This window comes from Camarhynchus parvulus, chromosome 1, assembly GCF_901933205.1.
Source record: "Camarhynchus parvulus chromosome 1, STF_HiC, whole genome shotgun sequence".
In the NCBI taxonomy this organism is placed as follows: Eukaryota; Metazoa; Chordata; class Aves; order Passeriformes; family Thraupidae; genus Camarhynchus; species Camarhynchus parvulus.
This window is the reverse complement of record NC_044571.1, coordinates 111,623,682-111,646,694: the sequence shown is the minus strand read 5'-3', so window position 1 is coordinate 111,646,694 and position 23,013 is coordinate 111,623,682. Positions and strand designations below refer to the sequence as shown.

Genomic DNA, 23,013 nt, shown 5'->3' with positions numbered 1-23,013 from the left:
CTTCAAATCCACTTTGATTAAATCTGTGAAAACACTGTGTGCTTTTACAAAGTTGTACAGCTCCCATTTTTACTTTATGTAACTGCATTTCATGGAAGAGAGTGTTCACTTTGTGGAACACCATAATAGAAATCTAATTTGAGTAAGAGAAATGAAAATTACATTAGAATATATTGTTAATCTCCTTCTCCTAGGCTCTTTTCATTTGACTTACACTTCTTATCAATCTCTCACTGCTACTCTTCCTTCTTATTGTATTTCTTTGCCATATGCAAGTACTGTATCAGAAATCTCTGCATACACTGTGAGCAACAAATAGCATCATATCTAATCCCCTGTCTGATTACTCTGTACATAAAGTCTAACATTTCCCACTATAAAGTAATTGGATGAATTGATCCATCTTTTCAAGGTCAGGAAGGCTTAGGTTGGTTGTCTGAGTTGTCTGAATTCCTCTCTTTTAATGTTATGCTGAAACAATTTGAACCTGACAAACTTATGCTCTGTTCAATATCTTCTGCCACAAAGTATATCCTGTATTTTTAATTCAACACTGAATTTCAGCAGCAAAATCAGGCAACACACTTGAAGTCTTTACTGCCTCTATTGTTTTATATATACACACTTTTTTGTAATTTAACATTATGCTCAGACTTGGGATATTGGTTTGCAGTCACTGCCTTCCATTCTTCCTGCCTGCCTCACAGGAAAAGAATAAGTGAAAAGGGGAAAATGTAATTCTACATCAAGTGACACCTTTTATCTATGCTACATATATAGATATCAAAACACAATTATGAACTCAAGGGGCACAGCCAGCTGCTGATTCTGATTATCCTAAGGGAAATCTTTGCCCTTCTGCTGTAACTTCAGAAGTCAAATGACATAAAATTCTGACTCCAATAGTGTATCATGGACAGTTCTTACTTAAACAGTAACAATTTGTTTTCCTGACAGTCTTCACTCTCAAGTGTGTAAAATACTGCATTGCCCTCACCAAACTTGGTGCTGGGTTTGCTCCTCTTCTTTCCATACACAGGAAGATGCACTTTGCCTTCAGAGAGGAGGAGAATACATAAAACAAGATGAGGTGCAAAGCACTGCATGAGGCACAAAGTCAGCTCTGTTGCTTTCAGAGCAGACCTGCTTCACCATAAGACATCCACGCCAGTCTCCTCCACAGCAAGTGTCAAAATACTTCCTCATTGTAATTTGTAAATGAAGCAAAAGCCATTACTCACACTCTGGCTGAGTTCCATCTCAGCAGAAGAGCTGCATGTTTTTATAATGCTCACCCATCTGAACTGTATTTTATTCTTTCGCATAAAACTCAAAGTCATGAATTTTGCTGTGAGGAAAGGATCTCTTTATTTTCACCAATCTACTTGTTTTTCTTAAAAATCAATATAAGGAAAACCCCGAGAGCTTTGCATACAGATGTCTGCAGAAAGGTTATTGCTGCCAGCTTTTTCCAATGTGCCAAATAATCTTTGTATAATTTATAAATGATAACAAAGCAATCAGGCCACATTCATAAAAGCCCAGTGACACATAATTTAGCTGAATCTGAGGATTACAATTAATTGTCTCTCTTTGTTCCAAGTTCTAAATCTTAGTAAATGATTCACTGCATGTCATTACAGCTTAATATTTGCATGAAATCACAGTTTAACTGGCATAATTTAACAGCAATTAAAAAGCTATTTAATCCTCATGCAAATTGGCATGAGGGGCCTTGAGTATGAAGTGTGTTCGTGGGTTTTTCCTGCATTTGCAAGAGGACAGTCATATACTTTAAGACACCTCTAACATAATTGATAGTTTACCTTTTCACTGAAATGCGAATGCACAACAATATGTGATTTCTCTTACAACTGAGAAATAAGTCACAAACCATAAGAACCTTCACTCTCCAGTTACAAATGAAAAAATATTTTTTTAAAGTATTTTATTTGCTGTATTGGTTCTTCTATAGATGCTATTCCGTATAGTACAAGGAAAATCTGATAGAAAATCAAAATCTACAAAGCCAGGCAAAACTCTCCTATTGCCCAGATTCATGTTCATTCCTGTTTGAGCTTGCCAAAATTGATGAAATAATATCAAAAAAACTTGAGCTATGACAACCTGTTGTCATACTATCTATAGTTTATGTAAGATTAAATTTAAGCCAGTTTTAGAACACTGACTCCAATCCTTCAAGCAATTACACAGCTGCTTAGTTTTACATGCATTAATATTACCAATTATTTCAAGGGGATTACTCATCTACTTAAAGTTATGCACATATGGAAGTGCGATTACAGCTCATCCTCCATATTCCTAAAACTCCTCCATGGTTTTAACAGCGGGAATTTGTTAAGATCCCGTCATTATTTAATTCTCCCAGCATGGTTTTAGAGGAAACATAATTATTCCTGTCTTCTGAACATTGAGTAAGAACTGAAGATGAAGTAATGTGTGCTGGTTTAGCTTATTCTGATCTCAGGACTAGCTGAGTAGCTAGAACTGTTATAGTTATTTTGTGGGAAGACTAGTGATCTATTAACCATAAACTCTGGACAGATAAATGTATTAATAAATGCTCATCCATTCAAAAGATCTTAAACTTTCTTATCCACTAAAAAAATGCAAAGCAGTGTAACGCTTCCATCTATTTTAAATATCAAGTGCTTGAAATCCAGCAGGTAACTCATCATTTATTTCAGGGCTAAGTTAATTACTCTCTTATTACAAGTTGCAAGTAAATACCAGAAATGCAAAAGTGGCTGAATTACAGTTCACTTCATGTTTATTATTCACATTAGCGCTCCCACACAATAGCAGCTTTTTTATTGACAAGCATTCCAGGTTTTACAGCCATGCGTATGTCACATAAATAAATAAAAGGCATCGCTTAAAAATTATGAATGTTACACTCTGTGTAAAAATTAGCTGGTGTCATTTGCAAATATTTCTTGTAGCCTTTCAGTCTGCTTAAGAACCTCTGAAATAAGGAAAACCTCACTCAAAATTTTACTAGTGTCTCAATCAAAACTTTATGCCTAATTCCTGTTGGCAGTTTTATAAATCATCAAAAGCTGCAAAGTAAGCTGAAAGTTTTCCAGGTTCTGCTAGCCATTGGTGAAGCACTCTGATTTTATTGAGAGCTGGGAATATAATGCTTATTCAACTAATTCAGCCCAAAAATCCCAGAGGTCAGCAGTTGGGTTTACCACAGTTACCTCACATATATCAACACTGGGAGTATAAGGCCTCACATTCTTCCAAGTCCATGTTTCTTATAATAATTTTTGAGATTACATCCAAATTGGTTGTGAAAATCATACATCTGTAAGTGCTTGCTTGAAACATGTTAAGTGGAAGAAGAGTAATACAATAAGGAATTGAGATAATTCAGATATCCTGTAACAATTTGTACCTTTCTGTCACCCCTTCATTAATTCCTATCTAAAAAATAATTAGGTGGTAAACTTATTCTGTTAGAACTGTGGAACCTGATAGGGAATCATAGAATTACAGAGTCATTAAGGTTGGAAAGTCCTCAAGATCACCAAGGTCAACCTTAGATCAATCACCACCTTGTAAACCAGACCACAGCACTACATGTCACATCTCGTGGTTTCTTGGACACCTCCAGGGAATTTGGTTTCACCGCCTCTGAGGGCAGTAAATTCTAATGCCTGGTTACCCTTTTTGTGAAGAAATTCTTCTTGATGTCCACCCTGAACCTCTCCCCTGGCACAGCTTGAGGCCATTTCCCTTTCTCTGTCACTTTTTCCCTGGGAGAAGCAACCAACCCCCATCTGGCTGCACTCTCCTGTCAGGGAGTTTTGGAGAGCAATAAGGTCATTCCTGAGCCTCCTTTTCTCCAGGCTGAGCAGCCCCAGCTCCCCCAGCTGCTCCTGATCAGTCTTGTGCTCCAGCTCCATTGCCCTTCACTGGACATTCTCCAGCCCCTCAATGCCTTTCTTTACGTGAGGGGCCCAGAACTGGACAAAGGACTCAAGGTGCCACACCAGTGCTCAGTGCAGGGGGCAACCACTAGATCAATCTCTTTTTTTTTTTAATATATAAATCCTCAGATGATTTCCATGTGATCCTACACAATAAGTCAGCAAGCAGCTTAAAACTTGTTGGACAGTCCATGACTTATATGAGGAGTGGAAAATTGGAAGTGGGTCACTTGTGGTTCTCTGGCAGTGCTCAGGCAGCTCTAACACCTGCTTGTTGTCTTTGCATTCCTCCCCATAGCCTTAAAGTACTTTTTCTCCTGCTTCCTTATCATCCTTTTAGACCTTTAAGTTGAAAAGTTGATGTCTTCACTGTTATCCTGATGCTGATGAGATGCCAGGTGGGAAAGAAAGAAAACTTGTAAACTGTTTCTTATGCTTAATAGTCTTGGCCTGTTGCCACCTAACGCTGTTAATGAACAGCAACAAAGAAATCCCTAGGGGTAAGCAGTGAAGGATAGAAAGAAATATCTGGCAGTGCAAAACTAATACAAACAATTTTACCTCTTGTCTTTATTCCAAAGCTGTTATTTATTTATTACTCAATTTGTCTCTTACAAACGTCAAAGATTTTAAGTCTCAGAAAAGCCTACATTACTAGACATAAAATAAGGATATAAATTTTGTGGTTAGAGCTCTCCCTCAGTATCCCACAGCAGCAAGAGCCATTTATTGAAAATTTGGGTTATGTAGTCTAGGTTTGATCTTCCCAAGTAATTTTTGTGTTTTCTTAAATTCTTTCTTATTGTATTTGCATTGCCCCCAGACAAAGGAAGGAAAGAGGAATCTGACTCCATGTTCTCAGAAGGCTAATTTCTTATTTGATGATAAGAAGATTTGATGATAAGATTTGATATTATATGATATTAAAGAATACTAAACTAAACTATACTAAAGAATACAGAAAGGACACTTATAGAATGCTAAAAATTATAATAATGAAAACTGGTGACTCTTTCCAGAGTCCCCACACAGGTTGGCCCTGATTGGCCATTGAGTCAAAACAACTCACACCAGAATTCAATGAAACAATCACCTGTGGGTAAACAATCTCCAAACACATTCCACATAAGCACAACACAGGAGAAGCAAAGGAGATAATTATTGTTTTCCTTTTTCTCTGAGGCTTCTCAGCTTCCCAGGAGAAAATTCTGGTCGAAGGGATTTTTCAGAGAATGTGAATGCCACACTTTTTGAATTAATTCTAGGTTACTTTGATTATTCAGCTTTTTATGATGTCACCAATTTATTGTTCGGTTTTTTTTCAAGGATTGAATGGAGACAACTTTTAATTTTTACATTGACTCTGTCACTGAAATGTAGCTCTTATTTGCAAATAATTGCCTTCAGGCAATTTTTTTCTCCAAAGTAGATAACACTGCCTTAACAGGCTTTCCCCTCCTTTTCTGCAGGGCCACCCTCTGCTCCGAGGAATGTTGTTTTTAACATCAACGAGACAGCTCTGATGCTGGAGTGGAGCCCCCCGAGCGACACGGGCGGGAGGAAGGATCTCACCTACAGTGTGGTGTGTAAGAAGTGCGGCTCGGACGCCAGCCAGTGCGAGGTGTGCGGCGGCGGCATCCGCTTTATCCCGCGGCACACGGGGCTCACCAACTCCTCCGTCACCGTGCTCGACTTCGTGTCCCACGTCAACTACACCTTCGAGATCGAGGCCACCAACGGCGTCTCGGAGCTCAGCTTCTCCCCCAAGCAGTTCACGGCCATCACGGTCACCACAGACCAAGATGGTAAGTGCCAGCGATGCGGGTCTGTCGCCGTGTCCCTGCCACCTGGGCGCTCGCTGGGGGATCCTGTGTTTCTCGGAAGCCTGGGTCGGTGGTTGGGGGGTTTTGCAGGTTGCTGAATGTTTTTAAGTGCCTTCCATGAGGACTTTCAGCTTCTGCTGATGAGGGCATTAAATGCTTTTGGCAGGTAGCCCTTGACCCCATTACACAGGGCACAAACCCATACTTTTCTGTTTGAAATTAAGTGCAGGCTTTAGCCATCTGAGACTAGCTGTGTCAGTGGTTCTTCAGGACTGGAGTCTGTCAGGTGCTTTTGCAACTTCAGTTTTGCAAGAGTGAAACACCACAGGTTATTCATTACAGCTCCACAATTCGAAGGCAGAGTGAAAGTGAACTCGCTTTCCTTGTAATCTGTGTTCCATAGCACAGATAAGACAGCTTACCTCACTGTAAGATACTTCTGCATCTGTATGAGTCATTTCCTCAGGCAAGCTATCCTAATAGATTCTTTTTTTTCCTGTAATTTAAACTTTGCATTGTTGTTTTAAGCTTTTTCTTGCCCCCCCATTTCAGTTTGAATTCGTGTCCAAGGTGAATCTTTGTGAGGAACATGGGAAACTAAAAGAGCTCTCTATTTTTTGTTTATCTCTGCAACTTTTTTCTTCTTTAGAAATACTTACTGTGCCAGGGAACAGCATCATAGGTTAGGAACAATGCAATCCATATAGCACTGCTCTCTTCTGGCTTGCGTAACTGTAGACAAGAAGGTTATTTCAGAATTATCCCTTGCTGACATTTGTTCCAGAAATGTTTTTCACCTGCTGTGCAGTGACATTGCAACTGCAGCTGAAGTGTTTAATGTAGAACAGGAACTGAGCTGGCAGAACTGCTGTTTGGAGTAGAACACATTTGATGATATGTTTCTGCTAAGTAAAAGTGCTAATGTTCAGGAGCATCCTGTTATGTTCCACTTGTAGGGAAGGCCCTGGGTTCTTTCACTGATCAGCCTAGCAAAAATCTGCTTACCTGTGTATCTGGGACGAGTAGTTTTGTGGATGAGTAAGTAATGACTTGTTTGCCTTTGGGCATACAAAATGAACAGCTTGCTGTGATGATGATGATGATAATAATGACAGTGATGGTAATACTAATAATATTCATGAAAATTGATTTGGAAAAGCACAAAACCCACTCACTCACTGTCTGTGGTGGTAACAGAAGAGCTAATTATATAAGATGCCTAATGATATATAGGTCTTGCATTGACAATTGCCTGAAGCACTGAGGCAATGTATCATGTTGGAAACCTGCATTTCCCTTTCCCTTTCTCACTAAGGGAGAAAGTGACGTGCCAGAAACTTCCCCTGTGTAAACTTCCCCTGTGTAAACTTCCTTTTGGATGTTTTGCTCCATGGTATTAAATGCAGTCACTAAGTTCGCCCAGGTGGAGGTCACCTGAAATACAGTTCATTTTTAAAGCGGGTAACAGCTGTGTGAACACAGCTTGTGATGTGTATTTAAGTGGTAGGCTTTTAAAAAATAATGTATTTTGCTGTTGTCTGTCCCTGGTTTAAGGATGTAGATTTTCTCTGCAGTTTACTCAAAACAGGAAAAAGACCAATGCCTTGATAGTTTTTGACACACTGACAGTAAACTCTAGATTGTTTGCATTCCCTTTAATAATTCTTACATTACTAAAAATGCTATTAGAAAGGCTTCAGAGGATTTAAGACCAGATTTTCAGAATATCTGTCAGTTTATCTGGATATAAAAAGACAGCTTTGCGTGAGAAAGCGCTGTAATAAATGAAATGGAGTCGTATATAAAATGTAGTTATAAAGAAAAAACATTTCTGTAGGCTTACAGGCTGTGTAGTTGTATAAAACTATAAGCATGGTGACTATATATTTAAAAGGACAAGAAAGAAATGCAGCATTGTATGAAATGTTGAAGAAAATTCATGGAGTTTTTGTTGATGGAAAGTATGGAGAGAAAAATGGACATCTTTTTGAGTTACTTTTAGTCATAAATAAGAAGGGATAAATAAGAAAAATATAGGGTATCCAACCTCAGAAAAGAAAGCTGTAAAACTAAAGCTTTGGAACATAGCATAGATTTTATTATAAACTCACTGCTGGTAGTCTTTCCTTATAATTTTAATTCTGATGAAATGGGTGGTAGTTATTGCATGATGTTGCAGGTATGTGCACATATTCATAGAAAACAAAGATCCAAGATTAAACATATGGCATGACAACAAAAATATATTTGTTTTTACAAGGACTGCTTTACCAGAAGTCCAAAGATACTGGTTTAAATCCAACCAATTGATATGTGTCTAATGTGAAAGATACAGGTGTGCAATAAATTATATCTACACAAAATATTTATCCCATGTTGATACTACCTTTTAATATGCAATCTTTTCCTACATACTGTTTTAATTGTTTTGGTGTGCACATTGCAAGAAGTGCAAGACTTTTTTATAAATACATTAATTGTTTTATTCAGTTGTCATATCTTTGTTAAGAATACAGACTAAAATCTTCTGCTGTTGTAAGTCCAAGCCATTCTGTTAGCTACAATAATTTAGAATAGGGTTTTTAAAATTTTATTTTCTTTGAGCATATTGGATTTACTTCCCTCTAGTGGCCTTTTCTTTTGAGTGGTTTGTGTGAAATTAACAGATTTGTCATTTAACATGCAAAATTATTAGCTTGTTCTTCAGCGGGTTTTCTCTCTTTTTGGAGAGCAGTGTTGCTGAATAATGTAATTCAGTGATGAGTTCTGTGAGCATCCACAGAAACTGAAGAATTGTATTCTGCCACACTAGTGAAGAGAGTAGTCTGAGAGCATCAAAGAGGGGAAATATTTGCTCACAGGAGAAGTGAATTAATTCAAAAGTGATTAAAGCTGATTTTTATGCACAGAGCCCTACCACAACTGATATTAAAATATTAACTGCCTCCTCATGCAGTCACAAGTATCAACAAGATTAAGAGCGGTACTCAGCTTTAACAGTGACAAGGAGCAGACTGAAGGAAAGTAACACTTGAAAAAGGCTTTGCAAACTGCATCCCTCAAAACTCTTTGTAATTTGATGTCTAAAGCATTACCAGACCTGATCAAATACTAAAAAAGTTACTAACATTAATATGAGTAAGTCTTGTAAAATTCGCTTGGTAATATTGATTACCTTTTCCTCTAATTTTGTACAAGGACTCCTAAGTTTGACATCAGTGGGTTTGTTTTTTAACCCTTGGCTTCATTAGGAAACAAAGTTTCTGTGGCCACGTTGTCTGTCAGGCACCACAAAGAAATATGAACCCATTAGCCAATATGAGTTTGATAACAGCAGAAAAGATTCAACAGAATTGTGAAGAATGACCCTTCAGTCACCAAGCCCTAGGTTAGGTCTGCAAGTTGAAAAGCAAAGTTCAGCTACCAGAGGGTTGCTTTCTGTGTTGTACACCAGCTGACTGACCACTCACTTTGCCTGTTGACTGGCTAGCCAAGAAAATATCTATATTTATGGTCCTGTACAATCACAGCATGTGCTGTGTCTTGTCCAGCCAGTGTGGCAAACAAGGATAGGGCAGGGTGTGTTAGGAAGTACAAATGTTGCAGATGGGGACATGAGGGAAGTGATCTATATGCTACCCTTCAGTAGCTTTGTTTCAAAGTGTTTTGAGATACCAGAATAAATTCTCACTTTAAACTCAGATAAATGGACAGATAAACAGGATTCTGCTCAGAAAAGCACTTAAGCAAAGTTCCTGCTCAAGAAGGAACATTAGTATATATTAAAGCACTTTCCCAAATCATTGCTAAAGTGATTTGTAAACAACTGAAAGATAAAACATGTTTTCACAAAAAGCCTCATCAAAAAATGTTTAACAATGCTATTGTTCAGAAAAGTGCCTGGATGCCTTTTCTTTATGAGAGAGAGAAAGTTTTATACAGCAGTAAATATGCTGAGTACAAAGTAATTGTGCTCAATCAACTTTAAATCATTGTGTGAAGAAGCAGAGAATTATATGCTGAGTTGTAATTTGTGTTTCTCTTATGACTAATGGAAGGAAGAGACATCTCAATATATAACTTTCTTAGCATGCCATAGTGTCTGCATTGCCTAAAGAAAATTCAGAAGTACTGGAGGTTTTTCATGCATAATTAAAGTAGTAAATAATGAATAATTAAGCAAAACAGACTTTAAAACAGTAGTCCCTATTTCCAAATAACAGTCTATGTATGCTTTCACTCACGGTGCATTCATACATTCCATTCCTTTAGAACAGAGGGGGTTTTAACTTTACCCTACAAGGAGTGGGAGTATGAGACATATCCCAAGTGGTGGAATGTTTACTCTGGAGAAATTCCCTTTCTGCCGCTGCATCCTGGAAAGTCTTCTCCTTGCTCAATTCTGCAGTTTGTGGATGACTCTGGTCTCAGTGACATCAAAGACCTGCTGATAGAATCTGAGCACAAGCGGCTTCTCTGAGGGCACAACCCCACCACTGTGTTAAACACTTGTCTCATTTTTCTGTGTCTGTCTCATGTTGACAGCTGAGAGTTTCAGTCAGACCCCAAAAGTGCAAATCTGTCAGGATTCTGTTGTCTAATACATCTTATTTCATGTGAGCCATTGGCAGATAAGTCCTAGGTGATGTTTCCTAATCTGATGGTAAAATCTCGCCAGTGTTTGGAAGTGTTTAATATAATTCCTTTTTCTAACTAAGTTAAGGTATATTTCTAGTACAGGTGGCTTCCTCAGACATATTTATAGTTCAGTGGAGACAGTCTGTAGAAAGAGGAACCTCTTATCACTCATTGCTGTGGGAATTGATGAATACCTGGAAGGATTTCAGTGTCTCTTCCAAGCGTAAACACAAACATATCACCATGAATTAAAGGCATGAAGTATAATAATCACTGTGGAGATGGTGTAAGTGGCTAAGAGCCTCATCTGGCTGACATTCTGTGTCTCAGTATCACTACCAGGAGAGTTTATCAGTTTATCAAGATTAATCCTTGTGGCTGATGACAGTAGAGTTTCAGGATCCTCACTAGGGTGGCAGGGGAGTTCCCTGTTCATTCATCCTAAATTGATTCCCATAGCAGCATCCAACATTCACCCTAATCAAAAGTCAACTTTCCTTCGCTCCCCCCTGATTCTCAGATCTCTACAGACAAGATTGTAATTTGTGACTTTAAAGTCAAGAAAGCCTCTCTTTTCATAATGACATGATGAAGCCCCTTTGAACCATTTTCCAAACTGTTTTTGTTAATAGCTTGTAAAGCTAAAGGAACAGCTCTTCTAGATGGCTGATTCTTGGAATAGCAGATCCATAAATAGTAAAAGCCAGTTATAAAACATTGACAAAACCCTCCATCAGACATTGCCAAAGCTCCAGCCCACATGAAAGAAAGAGCATGACATTTTCATAGATGACAATAAAAAAGAACTTTATGACATTGGTTTACTGGACATCTACAGCTGCACTGAGAGTTCCACCCACCCCTGCACTGTTGTCAGCATTGCTGATGCTACTTTTGGGAAAAATCTGAAGAGAAATCTCAACTTCTTGGTAACTGACTAGGGACAGTCTGTAAACGTCTATACTGAAGGTAATGGGAAGACAGCAAGGAGTGCAGTTAAAAAAAAAAAACTCGAGATGCATGATAATACATTTAAACAATACATTTTTAAAGGAATTCAGCATTATGTAAACAATATTTAGTGTGTTTGTGGTATGAATATGTATGCATATTTATAGCAGTGTGTATACAAATAACCATTTTCAATTGGAAAGATAACCACAAGAGAGAAATTCTGTGTCTCAGTTCTCAGACTTGTTGAGGTCTGCCAGAATTAAGAGTTTAGAGCCAAGGTCTTTGTGCAACATAGTTGTTAATCACAGATTTTCATCTGCTGGTCACCTCTGTACAGCTACACTACTTGTAGCTGATGGGTTTTTTTGCACATATGCTTGATTACTATACAGCATTCATAGGAGAGAAGTGGCTTTTGAAACAATCTTGATTTATTTCCTGAGTGGTTTTTTTAATGCTTATAATTTTTTTAACAGATATGTTCTTTTTCTGCTGGAGAGTTTGGATGGCCACTAATGTTTTTTAAGGTAGCAAAAGTCAACCTGGTTGCATTTACTTTCATCTCTCATACACCAGAATTAGCCATAAGTGAGTCAGCCAATGCATGTATTTTCAGATACATTCCTCTAACTTGCACAATATCAGGAGAACAAAATTAAATTCTAGTTTGAATGAGAAGGGGAAAGGTTAATCAATGCTATATTTTTTCCCACAATTTACTTACCAGTGTGGTCTTTCAGCTTCTGTAATAGTTTATTTCATTGCAGAGTGCACCATTATTTATAACCATTAGCAATTTGTCCATGACATGCATTTTCAGCATATTTCTGATTTCACTTGTAGTCGCTAAAATGCAACACCCAAGTGCTGCAACAATTTTATATTCAATAATAGTAGTTTATTTCATTTTCTGAAAGGGGCATTTGTGGAGAAATATGTAAAATAGTCATTTCAAAAATATTGACAGGCACACAGCACTGAGATAAGAAATATGCCTTGATTTTGTTTGTTCCTGTTGTAGTCAGTAGCTGTGAAGGGCATTCAGCACATGATAAAACCCCTAAGAAGGAAATGTGTATTTATTGACTTTGGTGATTTTAACTAGAATGTCAAATAACCTCATTGGTGCTATCTCCACATTTGCCTAAGAACCATGTTAAGATAATTAAGCACATTTCAGTTATCTGGAACCTCTCACAATGAATGATACACAGTGGAAAGGATCACCATTGAGTATTCTAGTCAGGATAGGGAACAAGGTATTTCACCTATGAACTGAATTAGTAACTGAATTAGAAACTTCTGAAACAAATGTTAATTGACCAACTGAGGAAAATCTTCAGAGTTACACCAAGAACCTTCTGTTTTCGAAGTTTACTTAAGCATTTCTGAAAGATATTTCATTAAAAAACAAAACCAGCCAATCAAACTAGATAAAACAAGATCAAGACAAAACCAAAGGAAACTCTGGTGTTTCCAGTGCATGATAAGTGAAATTACGATTTCTGTTGCATTCATGGTAGTGATTTTGGTTAAGTGTAGTAAAGGAAGACATTCATCATAAATGGTCACTCTGCAAAAATTTATGTTTGTACCTCTCATGACTTTGACTCTTTAGAGAGTGTGTTCAAAATGAAAGACACAGGAAATTACAAACCACTTCTGACAATGTTCAGGGTCTTTAAAGCAACCATGTTTCAATAGTTTGCCTGATTAATTTGCTTCTTAAAAGTAGTTTCTTCATTACACTCAACAACTCTTGACTCTTCCGTATGCATTTGCGTTAGGCTCATGTTTTGAAAATAGTTTTAATTTATACGCAATAATGGCATTAAGTTGTGCGCTTTGGAATGAGAGCAGACTCAAATTTACATAGTTTCCTAAGCTTTAGAAGTTTATTTTACAGCTCTGTTAGCTTCAAGATATTTCTAATAACATGCTTTTACCTTTTTCTGCCCATGCTAACAATGAGAGACATCTGTTTGCTGTCTTCATATCTGTCTTGCATATTTAAATGTTTTCCTACTGTTGTAAAATTTATACTGTGCTCCTATGAATGAATAATAAAGATTGGTCCTCTGGAAAGTTTATAGTAGCCAGGGTATGCAAACCTAATATTTAATTTAGAAGTGCATGTTGTATTTAAAAACAACCTTTCTTGTATTTTAAAAACCTATTTGAAGTGAGACTTGATATTTGAATCCTCATTTGTCAGAGATGAGACAAGTGTCAGGATTGGGAGATGCATTTTTGGCCAGGGGCAAAAGGGGAAAAAAGCCACACTCATAAACTGCTAAATCTTGTTTCTATCCATCATGCAATGTCTAGTTTCCAGGAAGAACTGATTTTTGCATATTAAATATCCATATTTTTCTTTGTTTCTCTTCTTTTAAGGCTTCCCTTAAACCCTTCACTTAAGCAGGAATATTCAGGAGGTTCCAAAGTGGACTTTTTCAATAAAACCATCTTAAATCCTTTTCATACTACTTGACCTAGAGCAAGTGCAGCTAATTCTGTGAAGGATTGGCTTTTCAGAGATTTTTTTTGTTGTTTTCTCTTGCTAAAGTGGCATACGTTGCATCAGATACAAGTGTTTTATTTTGCTATCTCCATGTAGAGTCACTATAGCCAAAAGGAGAATGAAGATGACACAAAACCATTCCCATGACAAAACTGAGTGAAAGAAAGAGCCATGATAATGAAAGAATTTATAGTATGAAAAATAAACAAAAGAGTGTAATAATTTACTATGAAGATGAAAGTCTGTACCTTTTTAGAGAATACATGTGACTGCAGAGCTGTATTAATTTCCTTCCCTGATGTGTATTATTTTGGTGCTGGGAAATTATCTTGAGCAGAAAAGCAGAGTTTAATCTACATTCATCTCCTTGTCTTTTTCTGATACCATCAGGTTCAGTGGTGCCAGTGTCAGTGGCAACCTTTGCTGCATGAAACAGCACACTGTAATACTGAAATTTGATTAATTTGATTAATTAATCAAATCACACTGAAATTTTATTAATTTCATCTAAACAAAAAATGTTTGTGGGATTTTTGAAGGCAAATTTCACAGAGAATAGTTTCTTATGGTGCAACCCATTGAAGCTGGTATAACGGGAAGTTGTGTCCCAGCACCTCCAGCCCTGCCCCAAGCGCACCAAGGCATCACCATGGACTCTAAGGTTTTACCATCATATTCCAAAGTGTATCTCAGTGCAGCTCTCTGCAGGGTTAGGGACGTGCTGTGGGGGGTATTATTATTGATCTGTTTGGCAGCTTATCTAATATCACATTTACTTCATTATCTTCTCCTTTTGTAATTTTTCCTTTTCTGTTAACCACTGCTCTGTAACACAGCTGGTTCATCAAGATGGCCTAACACTTCTAGCTAAGCATCAGGGATGTTAACAGCCACAATTCTGGGTGGTGAACAATTCCAAAAGAAAAATCCATGCAGATATTGGTCTTCCATATTCATATCCATAGTAGAATTCTGGATAAGCTTCCTAGATAGTCTTTACATTCTCATAAACATCATAAAGCTAAGCTCTTTTAAGCAGCATGGTGAATAAAATTTGTTTGCCTTTGAAGATGATGGTTTTATTGTCAGACATTAAAAATGTGGCTTTCTAAGGCAATTTAGGGAGGATAATGCTGACACCTTCAAAAAAACTGGAGTGGGTGGAATATATGTCAGCTTTTATGAGCACATCACTATTAGTCTCAGTTGATGGGAGATTAAAATTAATTACAATATCAAGATGAATTTTTTTATAATTAAAGATATTTGAAGGCTAAAAAAGGCATAATACTATATATAGTTTTGTTTCTACACACATCCATATATAATAAAAAGAAGTCTTTCAATATATGTATAAATAGTGTGAAATAATAGTTTGTCATTGATTTGTAAGTCTAAAACTAAATACGGGTTGATACGTTAACATCTTTCTATTTCCTATAAGAATATTTAATTTTGTGGAAATATTTTGTAATACTTACATATTTTCCATGGAGCTTTTTTCAGATTATTTGTTCTTTCTTCTTAGATATTCCTGCTTATCTATTGGGGGTTTTAGAAACCCTTGCAATAATTACAGCTAGAAAGAATTAATAAGGGTAAATATTATTAGAGCATACTCTATGGACTTTAAAGTATGAAAATATTCCATTATTCTGAGTTACAGCAATATTTGATAGTCTTTGTAAAAACTGCAATATTTGCAGCAGAAAACAAGAATGGCACAAAATTGTCTGCAGTAATACAAATTCTCCAGATTTCAAAAATTGCAATTATTTTACTTCTGATGACTTTCACAGCCATTTTATGTAAAACAAAATATATATGATCAATCCTTTAATGGGTACTGATTTTCTATGTGGTTTTATTTCTTGAAGCTTATTTCCTGTATGGGACATTTCATTACAAAGTGCAGCAGGTTCCTTTTGGCTGCTTTACTGGATGATAAATTGGGAAGGGAACCAACTCAGAGCAGTAGAGTGGGGACAGATAATCCTGTGAATTCAAGGATTTACAGGAAGACTAATGAGACAGAAAATGGCCCTCAAATCATCTTTGGCTATTTCACAGCTAAAATCTTTGGTGTTTGGATGACACCAGTGATCTCAAAAAAAAAAAAAACCAAAAAAACCCCCCAAAAAAAACCAAAACCAAACAAACAAAAAAAAGTGATTTACTAAGAGATTAGGAATTATTTAGGAAATCGTAGTATCTGTTTCTGGATGGAAAACTATGGCCAAGGAAAGGCTATTTGGAAAACAAACCAAAACAAAGCTTTCCATCCAAATATCCACATAAAGTATATTTTAACATTTTTAAGTTACTTCCCTGTTTCCATAGAAGAAGATTGTTTATTGCTGTATAATATAGAGTTGTATGGAATAATATGTGGACTTCTGTTTCTCTTCTTCACTCTCTGTTTTTTCCGACCTGGGTGGGTCAGTGTTTTTATGACACCACTATAACAGACATGTGGATGTCTCTATGCACTCTTTATTTTAGTACATATTTTCACAAGTAATAACTGTAAAAAAAAAATACCTATCTATTTAATCTTTTAAAGTGATATAAAATAATCCTAAATCAAATTAACTCCTAATTGTGAGATATTGGACCAAATAATCCAGATTATTCACCTTCTGAGTGGTTCAAAAATTTAACTGACATTTATTTTCATAATAAATTCCTATGAAGTATGCTCTTCCATTTACTAATTCCTCTCAATTTTTTGCTACTACCTTCCAGCAGTGAAATAGTGCATCAAATGTCTGAAAGGAGAACAGTAGCAGCAATCAGACAGTTCAGGGATCGACATTTGGTTATTAGTTCATGGTTCTTTAGGTTGGTGCACTCACCTTTATTTGCTTTACAATATTTCCTGAGAACACAACATCAATAGTCGGCATCTGTTCAGCAAGAGGTGGCTTAGTGCTGCAATAAAAAGTTCTTCTCAGTTTAAAGTGGGAAAGGAACTGTTTGAAACATTAAATTCCTTCTGTCAGGCAGATGGGGATTTAACTGGAGCACTCTCAGTTATAAAACAAGTTTTCATTGATCTCTGTGGTTGAATTCCTAAATGTAGCTTATTTTCCCTTTGATTTTGAAATCCATAAATGCCAGTCATAGCTTTAAGAATGAAAATCATTGGCATGGGAGTTTAAATTAAAAGTGATAAACTGAGCCTGCTGGTGACCACTGCCTCAGCCAAACACAAATGTCATGGCTCTGCCTCTAAACATTGCTATATGCTTCATTTTAAATTGTTACAAATTAGGCAGGAAGTTAATTGCTAGCTTGGAATAAAAGTGTGATGATGCTGATTGGAAAAGCCATCATAAACCAATTTTTTTATTTGCAGCAATGCCATCTGACATACCAAAAAAAAAAAGAAATACGAATCAAATTAGTCTGATTTTTAAAAATTTTAATGGGAATAAGTGTGAAGGTGACTTCCCTTCAGAACGCATTTTGCAGCTTAAAAATGTAAGAGAAGACTGAGGGAGACATTGTTCTCCCTCAGCTGTTGGTTGTTGGGGGTTAGGGACGTATATCTCTATCACTACTGACTTGATATTAGAGTTGCTATCAACTGTTTTAGTGGCAGCAAGTGCCAGGATGAACAATTACTCATTAAGAGAGTGTGACCTTAAAAAGTGAGCAAAGCTGTAAATCTTAACTAGTCTGTCATTTATTTTACTTTCTGTCCAGAAAATGCACAGCTGGTAAAGCAGACTCAACAACATTCAGGGATTCACCAGACAGCAGTTTCCTTTTTCTGAAGTTCCAGATTTAGTGCTAGTTTCAGTATCAGCGGGACTATTTCACAACTAATCAGTTGTTTGTTCTTTCTAGCAATGCCTTACTTCCTTATTAGCAGCATGAAAAGGCCCTTGATAGTACATAAAGTGGTGAAATATTTATCTGTTTGCCTCAGGTGAAAAAGTATGAAAAAACCTAAACCAACTATAAATGCTGCGTCAATGCAAGGGAGTCTGCCTCCTAAACCAAGGACAGAAGTATCTGAAGTTAAACATTTATCATGAGTTAAGACAGAGCTCCTAGTGCAAGTGTGAAAGTATAAATAGGAATACTAAACTGAGCTGTTTTCCTCATTACTGAGCAGCTTGCTTGGTACTCACCTCTCCACCCTTCCACTTCCCTTCTGCTCTCCTGCTTGATTTTTTTAGCCACTGCAAAGTTGGTGGTGTAGTTTGTGGGTGTTGTTCTGCCTCGGAGTGACTTGTAATATATCCATCCGTCCGTCCGTCCGTTACCAGTTGGCCTGGGAATTTTGCTACTTGTAGCTTCTTCTTAAAGGGCACAGCTTGAAAGTTAAAAATTGCTTTAACCCATGAGCAAATGCACAGCAGACTTGTAATGTCCTCTGTGGTTTTGAGCCTTGTACCAGTTTGCTAATCATAAAGTGAGATAAATGCTGTGTGCTCTCAAAACATGCAAGGCCTCTTTATTTTGGAGAGTTTTAATCAAATTTTGTTACCATGCTATGTGGTTCTGCTTATACAGTTAAGAGTTTTCCAATATTCCTACTATGCATGTTTTCAAAACTTGAAGATTCCACCAGAAATATTTATATTTCAAGTTACAGTTTTGTTGTAGAGCATCAGAGCAGAAATTAAAATTTTGTGAACTGTTAAAATAATTGTGGTAGGCTGGTAGCATGACAAGAGAAAAGATCCTAGTAGTTTGGAAACCGGTTCTTTCGTAACTAAAACTTCCCTTGCAGCAGAAAAAATGTTGCAAGGTACTGGATAAAGACAGACCAACTGATGCAGAAGAACTGAAAATTTTTAAAAATTAAAAAAACAAAGCACTTTATCTGGATTGCATAGAAAGCAACAATTTCTAGTGGGATTTTGGAGATGCAGCTTTCTGCTCTGTTTAAACTCTGGTGTTTTGTAATGTCTGCCTGCTACTTGAACACCAATGTTAGGACTTCAATAAGGGAGCTTCAGACCTTGAAATTCAGAGTATGAAATCCTTGTGCAGCTCACTCAAGCTCACAGAGCTGGGCATGGGCTCACTAGAGAAACATGAAACTTTCTGTTGAGAAAAAGGCATTATCTAAAATAGTCCTGCATTTGCTGCATTCTAAATCACCTTTTGAAATACATCTTTTATAGAGTTATTTAAATTTTATAACTCCACTTAAATACAATCTGCTAATATCTCATTAGAGAACATGAAAAGGGCAGTTTGTCGTTAGTATATCTTGCAGTTCCAAAGTGTTTAATTGTTGTTTAAAAGAGTTGGTTTCAGGCATTTGCTGCTTATATTCCTTCTCCTGATCTGCCTGTGAACTTCTATATAAACTATTTTTTGGGAGAAACGTGTTCAGATTATTTTTGCATAATTTGAAGTTATCACAGATTTTGCTGTGGCATTTTCAGTGAGGTTCTGTGTGTAGCCATTTACTAGCTTGCTTTTTAACAAAGTGATTTACCTACACTGCAGTGATTTAGAAGCGAGGTGTGATGTTGGAGTCATGTCTTAAAACACTGATGTAAAAATCGCAATACTTTCTTCTTTCTTTTTTTCTTTTTCCCCTTCTTTTTTGTGGCAACAGAGGTCTCAATTCCAAAGAACATGATGCCTCCTAATAAAATTTGTTCCACTTAATTAATCTCTGGAAACTTTAATTATCCTTGTACCATGCTTTCATAAATACAGGTCCTTAACTTGAACTTTGTTAATTTAATAAGTTCTGGTTTCCTTTTGTAGAAAGTTTTAGAAACTAAATTTTCTCATATCCAGAGATATCACTGTCTGAATATAGGATATAAATAGATCAAGACATATATAAAGTCTTTCTCCAAAGTCATGCCTAGCAAATTTCAGCCTTTTGCTTCTTTTTAATACGTATTATCTCCGTATTTTTGTAAAAATATTCTTTTTTTTTCTCTTTAAGACTTAATTATTTGCAATATCAGTAGCAGGATTGACACTACTTCATTTTCTTCATGTTGGTGCTTGAGGCTATTTCTTCTATTTCCTACTGATTTTGCTGGAATATGGGCAAAAATCACCACAATTTGCTCACAGTTACACATTTATTGTTGGGTCTATCTTCATGCAGATATTGATTCTCTTGAAAGTTACAGAAATAGATGTTTTTGACTTCTCTATATTTGTCTAAAAACTGCCAGTTTTCTCCAAAGTTGTTTGTGAAGAGCTAGCAAAAAGATGGGCAAACAGCACACTCCCATGAAGTGCTTTTGCAGGAGGAAATCTTGTTTTGTTTTAAAAGGGACTATTTCATTTTACTTCATTTTGTTTTGTTTTGTTTTTTTTTCTTTGCTGAAGAGAAGTAATGACAAAGCCAGAATAAATTCATTAGGTTTTTCACATTTGTCAGGCCTGCATTCTTTTATGCACAGACATAGGAGTACAAGCATACATATGCATATATCCATGCTTGTGTGCATATTTATGCAGAGAGATAGAAAGAAAGAAAGAAGTTTAAAAGTTTGACACCTTTCAACCCCTTCTGCATTCTGTTCCAGGCAGCACTTGGCCAGCTCCAGCTTTGTTCTCTGAGCTGTGGCCAGGTGCCATTGCACATCTCTCTGCACCTTGGCTCTTCCTTAAGTCCTGCTTAGGAAATAAAGACATTTCTGCCAGTGAGCTCTTTGCTTTAGCACATTGAAGCTCCTCATGCCAAGCTCAGCCATGTCAAAGAATAATCAGGGAGCCCTTTTGTCCCCAAGCTGTCCCACAGAGCCACAGCCAGACAATAAGAGCAAGGGTTTGAGCCCAGAAGTGAATGAAGGGGCCAAGCTCCAGCTCCTGTTGCTGCTCTTGAGTTGAGGTGCCTGGGGTGGCTGCTGGTGCCCACTGCCAGCTGATGGCAGTGCCTTTCTCCTCATCTGATGCCCTGGTGCCAGCCTTCAGTCCTTTCTGGCACAGAACAGCTTCTGACAGATTTTCTTCTTGTGTTTGATGAGTCTGGAGGGATTGTGAAAGCTTTTACAAATCGAGTTTTGCTCTTCAATCACTGTTAAAGCAGCATCATAGTAACCTGCTGGATGTCACACCTCACAGACCTGTGGGTGACAGGTCTGTCATGTCATGTCAGACCTCACTGGAAATGGGGAGGGAGAGACCCTCCCTCACACAGTCACTGGGTTGGAAAGGGTTTGCATTGATTGGGAAGCCAAGATTTCTGCCTGCCCTCTGACCTCTATCAGACAAAGCCTCACACTGGTGTACTCTGGGCAGCAACTGTTATTTTATTCACAAGTGCCCTGAAAAATTGGACAAGGTCATTTCTGGAAGATCTGGCATCTTCAGTAAAACCTTTGTTTTGCCAAAATTAGGTTTCTGATTTTATGATTCTTGGGTAACTTAAGTTAATGCAGAACTTTAGCTAGATATTAGAAAAAGGTTCTTCACCCAGAGGGTGGTTGGGCAGTGGAAGAGGTTTCCCAAGGAAGTCATCACAGCAATAGGCCTGACAGAATTCAGTAAGCATTTTGGACAATGCTCTCAGACACAGGATGTGATTCCTGGGGTGTTCTGTGCAGGGCCAGGAGTTGGATGATCCTTGTGGGTCCCTTCCAACTCAGCATATTCTGTGATTATATTTGCTATATTTTCAGAATGCTCTGTTTTAAGATTTTTGCTTTAGGGTACTTTGTGTTTTTTTTTAGCAAGAATCTCAGTTTCTGTTTTGATACACAAATTCTTTTTCCTGCTTGTCACCAGTTGAAAAACAAGGTGAAATCCCACAACCACAGAAGTTCTGAGAGCAGTTAAGTCCCCAGGACTGAGCTAAGACTTCAGAACACCCTACTGCATATAGAAAAATCCTATCTTTTTGCTAGACTTCACATAAATAGACAATTTCATGAAGCAGAGCTGGTAAGGCAGTCCTTTTCCCCATCATCAAATCCATGGCTGTGTTAAGTTCTGAAGCTTTCCACAGATGTGATTTATGTGTGACTATGCAAATTAAATTATTAAAGCCAAACATATCTGCTTGGAAGTCATCAGAACCCATTTTCTTAACTCTTGAATTACAGAGGAGTCACTTGCTGGGCAACTTGGAGCTCTGGAAACAATGCTGTGAGAATGGCTGCAGCCAGGGAAGACACTGAAGGACACCTTAGTACTCAAAAACACAGAGCAGAAATAGAAATACCCCAAAGAGTAAAGAGCTTTAGACATTTTGGTTTTTCACATATGCTACAGAGTGGAGATGCTGACAGTTCTGCCATTTTCATGGTGATTTCTAGACCCATAATGTTCAGATCAGTTGTGGGGAAGCTCTCCAAATTATGGCTCAATAGCAAAAGCCTCAGTAATCAGAATGCAGTGCATCAATTCCTACTTTGTTAATTTTATTATCTCCTACTGTTTGGTGCTGCTGGTACTGGTATTCTAAATATTGCCAGGAGGGATCCTGTTGTCCTTATCTAGAGTCAGATGGTTGAGTGTAAAAGGAAAAGGGAGGAATTCTTAGTTGGGTTGTATCTTTTCCCATCAGACTGCAAGGTGCTAACCTTATTTTTTTTTTTAATTCTTCAGCTCAGGTAAGAAACCCAATTTCCATTTCAAATCAAGGGTTTAAAAAAACATTTTTATTGCAGTTGCTAAACCCTAGTTTGAGAATGTCTTGTACAGGCATTTAGTTATTTGGCTGAGCTAATTACTTGTATCAACCAATATACTTTAGAGGGATTACAGGCTGGGTCACTTCACAAAGAAGCCTTTTCTTGCCTGGAAGACGTAATTTTTGTTGCTAGAACAGATTGCTACCAGTTTCCATCTTCATATGTTCTGCATTAATGCTCACTAGCATTCATTCAATTTTTATTTAAAATTTTAATTGCCTCGCCAATGAAAGGGCAAAAAAAAAAGCAATTGGGGATAAGGAAAATAATCCTGTACAAATTGCTACCTTTTTAATTCTTCACAAATACTTTATTTGGCTTTAGTCAACACGCCAAATGTGTCTGGCAAGAATCTTATGAGAAGCAGCTTTTTTTAGTGCTTTTACAGTTCCAGCTGCTGTATATAAATTTACACAGCAGTTCACTGGTTTCTGCTATGCAAACTGAAAATGTATTATTTTCTGAAAATCTGCTGTATTTTTTACAAGTCA

General features: G+C 37.2%; 1 protein-coding gene across 3 annotated transcripts in view; it reads left to right on the top strand.

The window, feature by feature from the left end:
• Positions 1 to 23,013, top strand: part of EPHA6 (EPH receptor A6) — a 362,638-nt gene that overhangs the window by 179,008 nt on the left and 160,617 nt on the right. For all 3 annotated transcript variants that reach the window (XM_030945817.1, XM_030945801.1, XM_030945809.1), the window contains exon 5: positions 5,426 to 5,761. In XM_030945817.1, the coding sequence (XP_030801677.1) occupies positions 5,426 to 5,761 (336 nt within the window). The remainder of the gene's footprint in view (positions 1 to 5,425; positions 5,762 to 23,013) is intronic.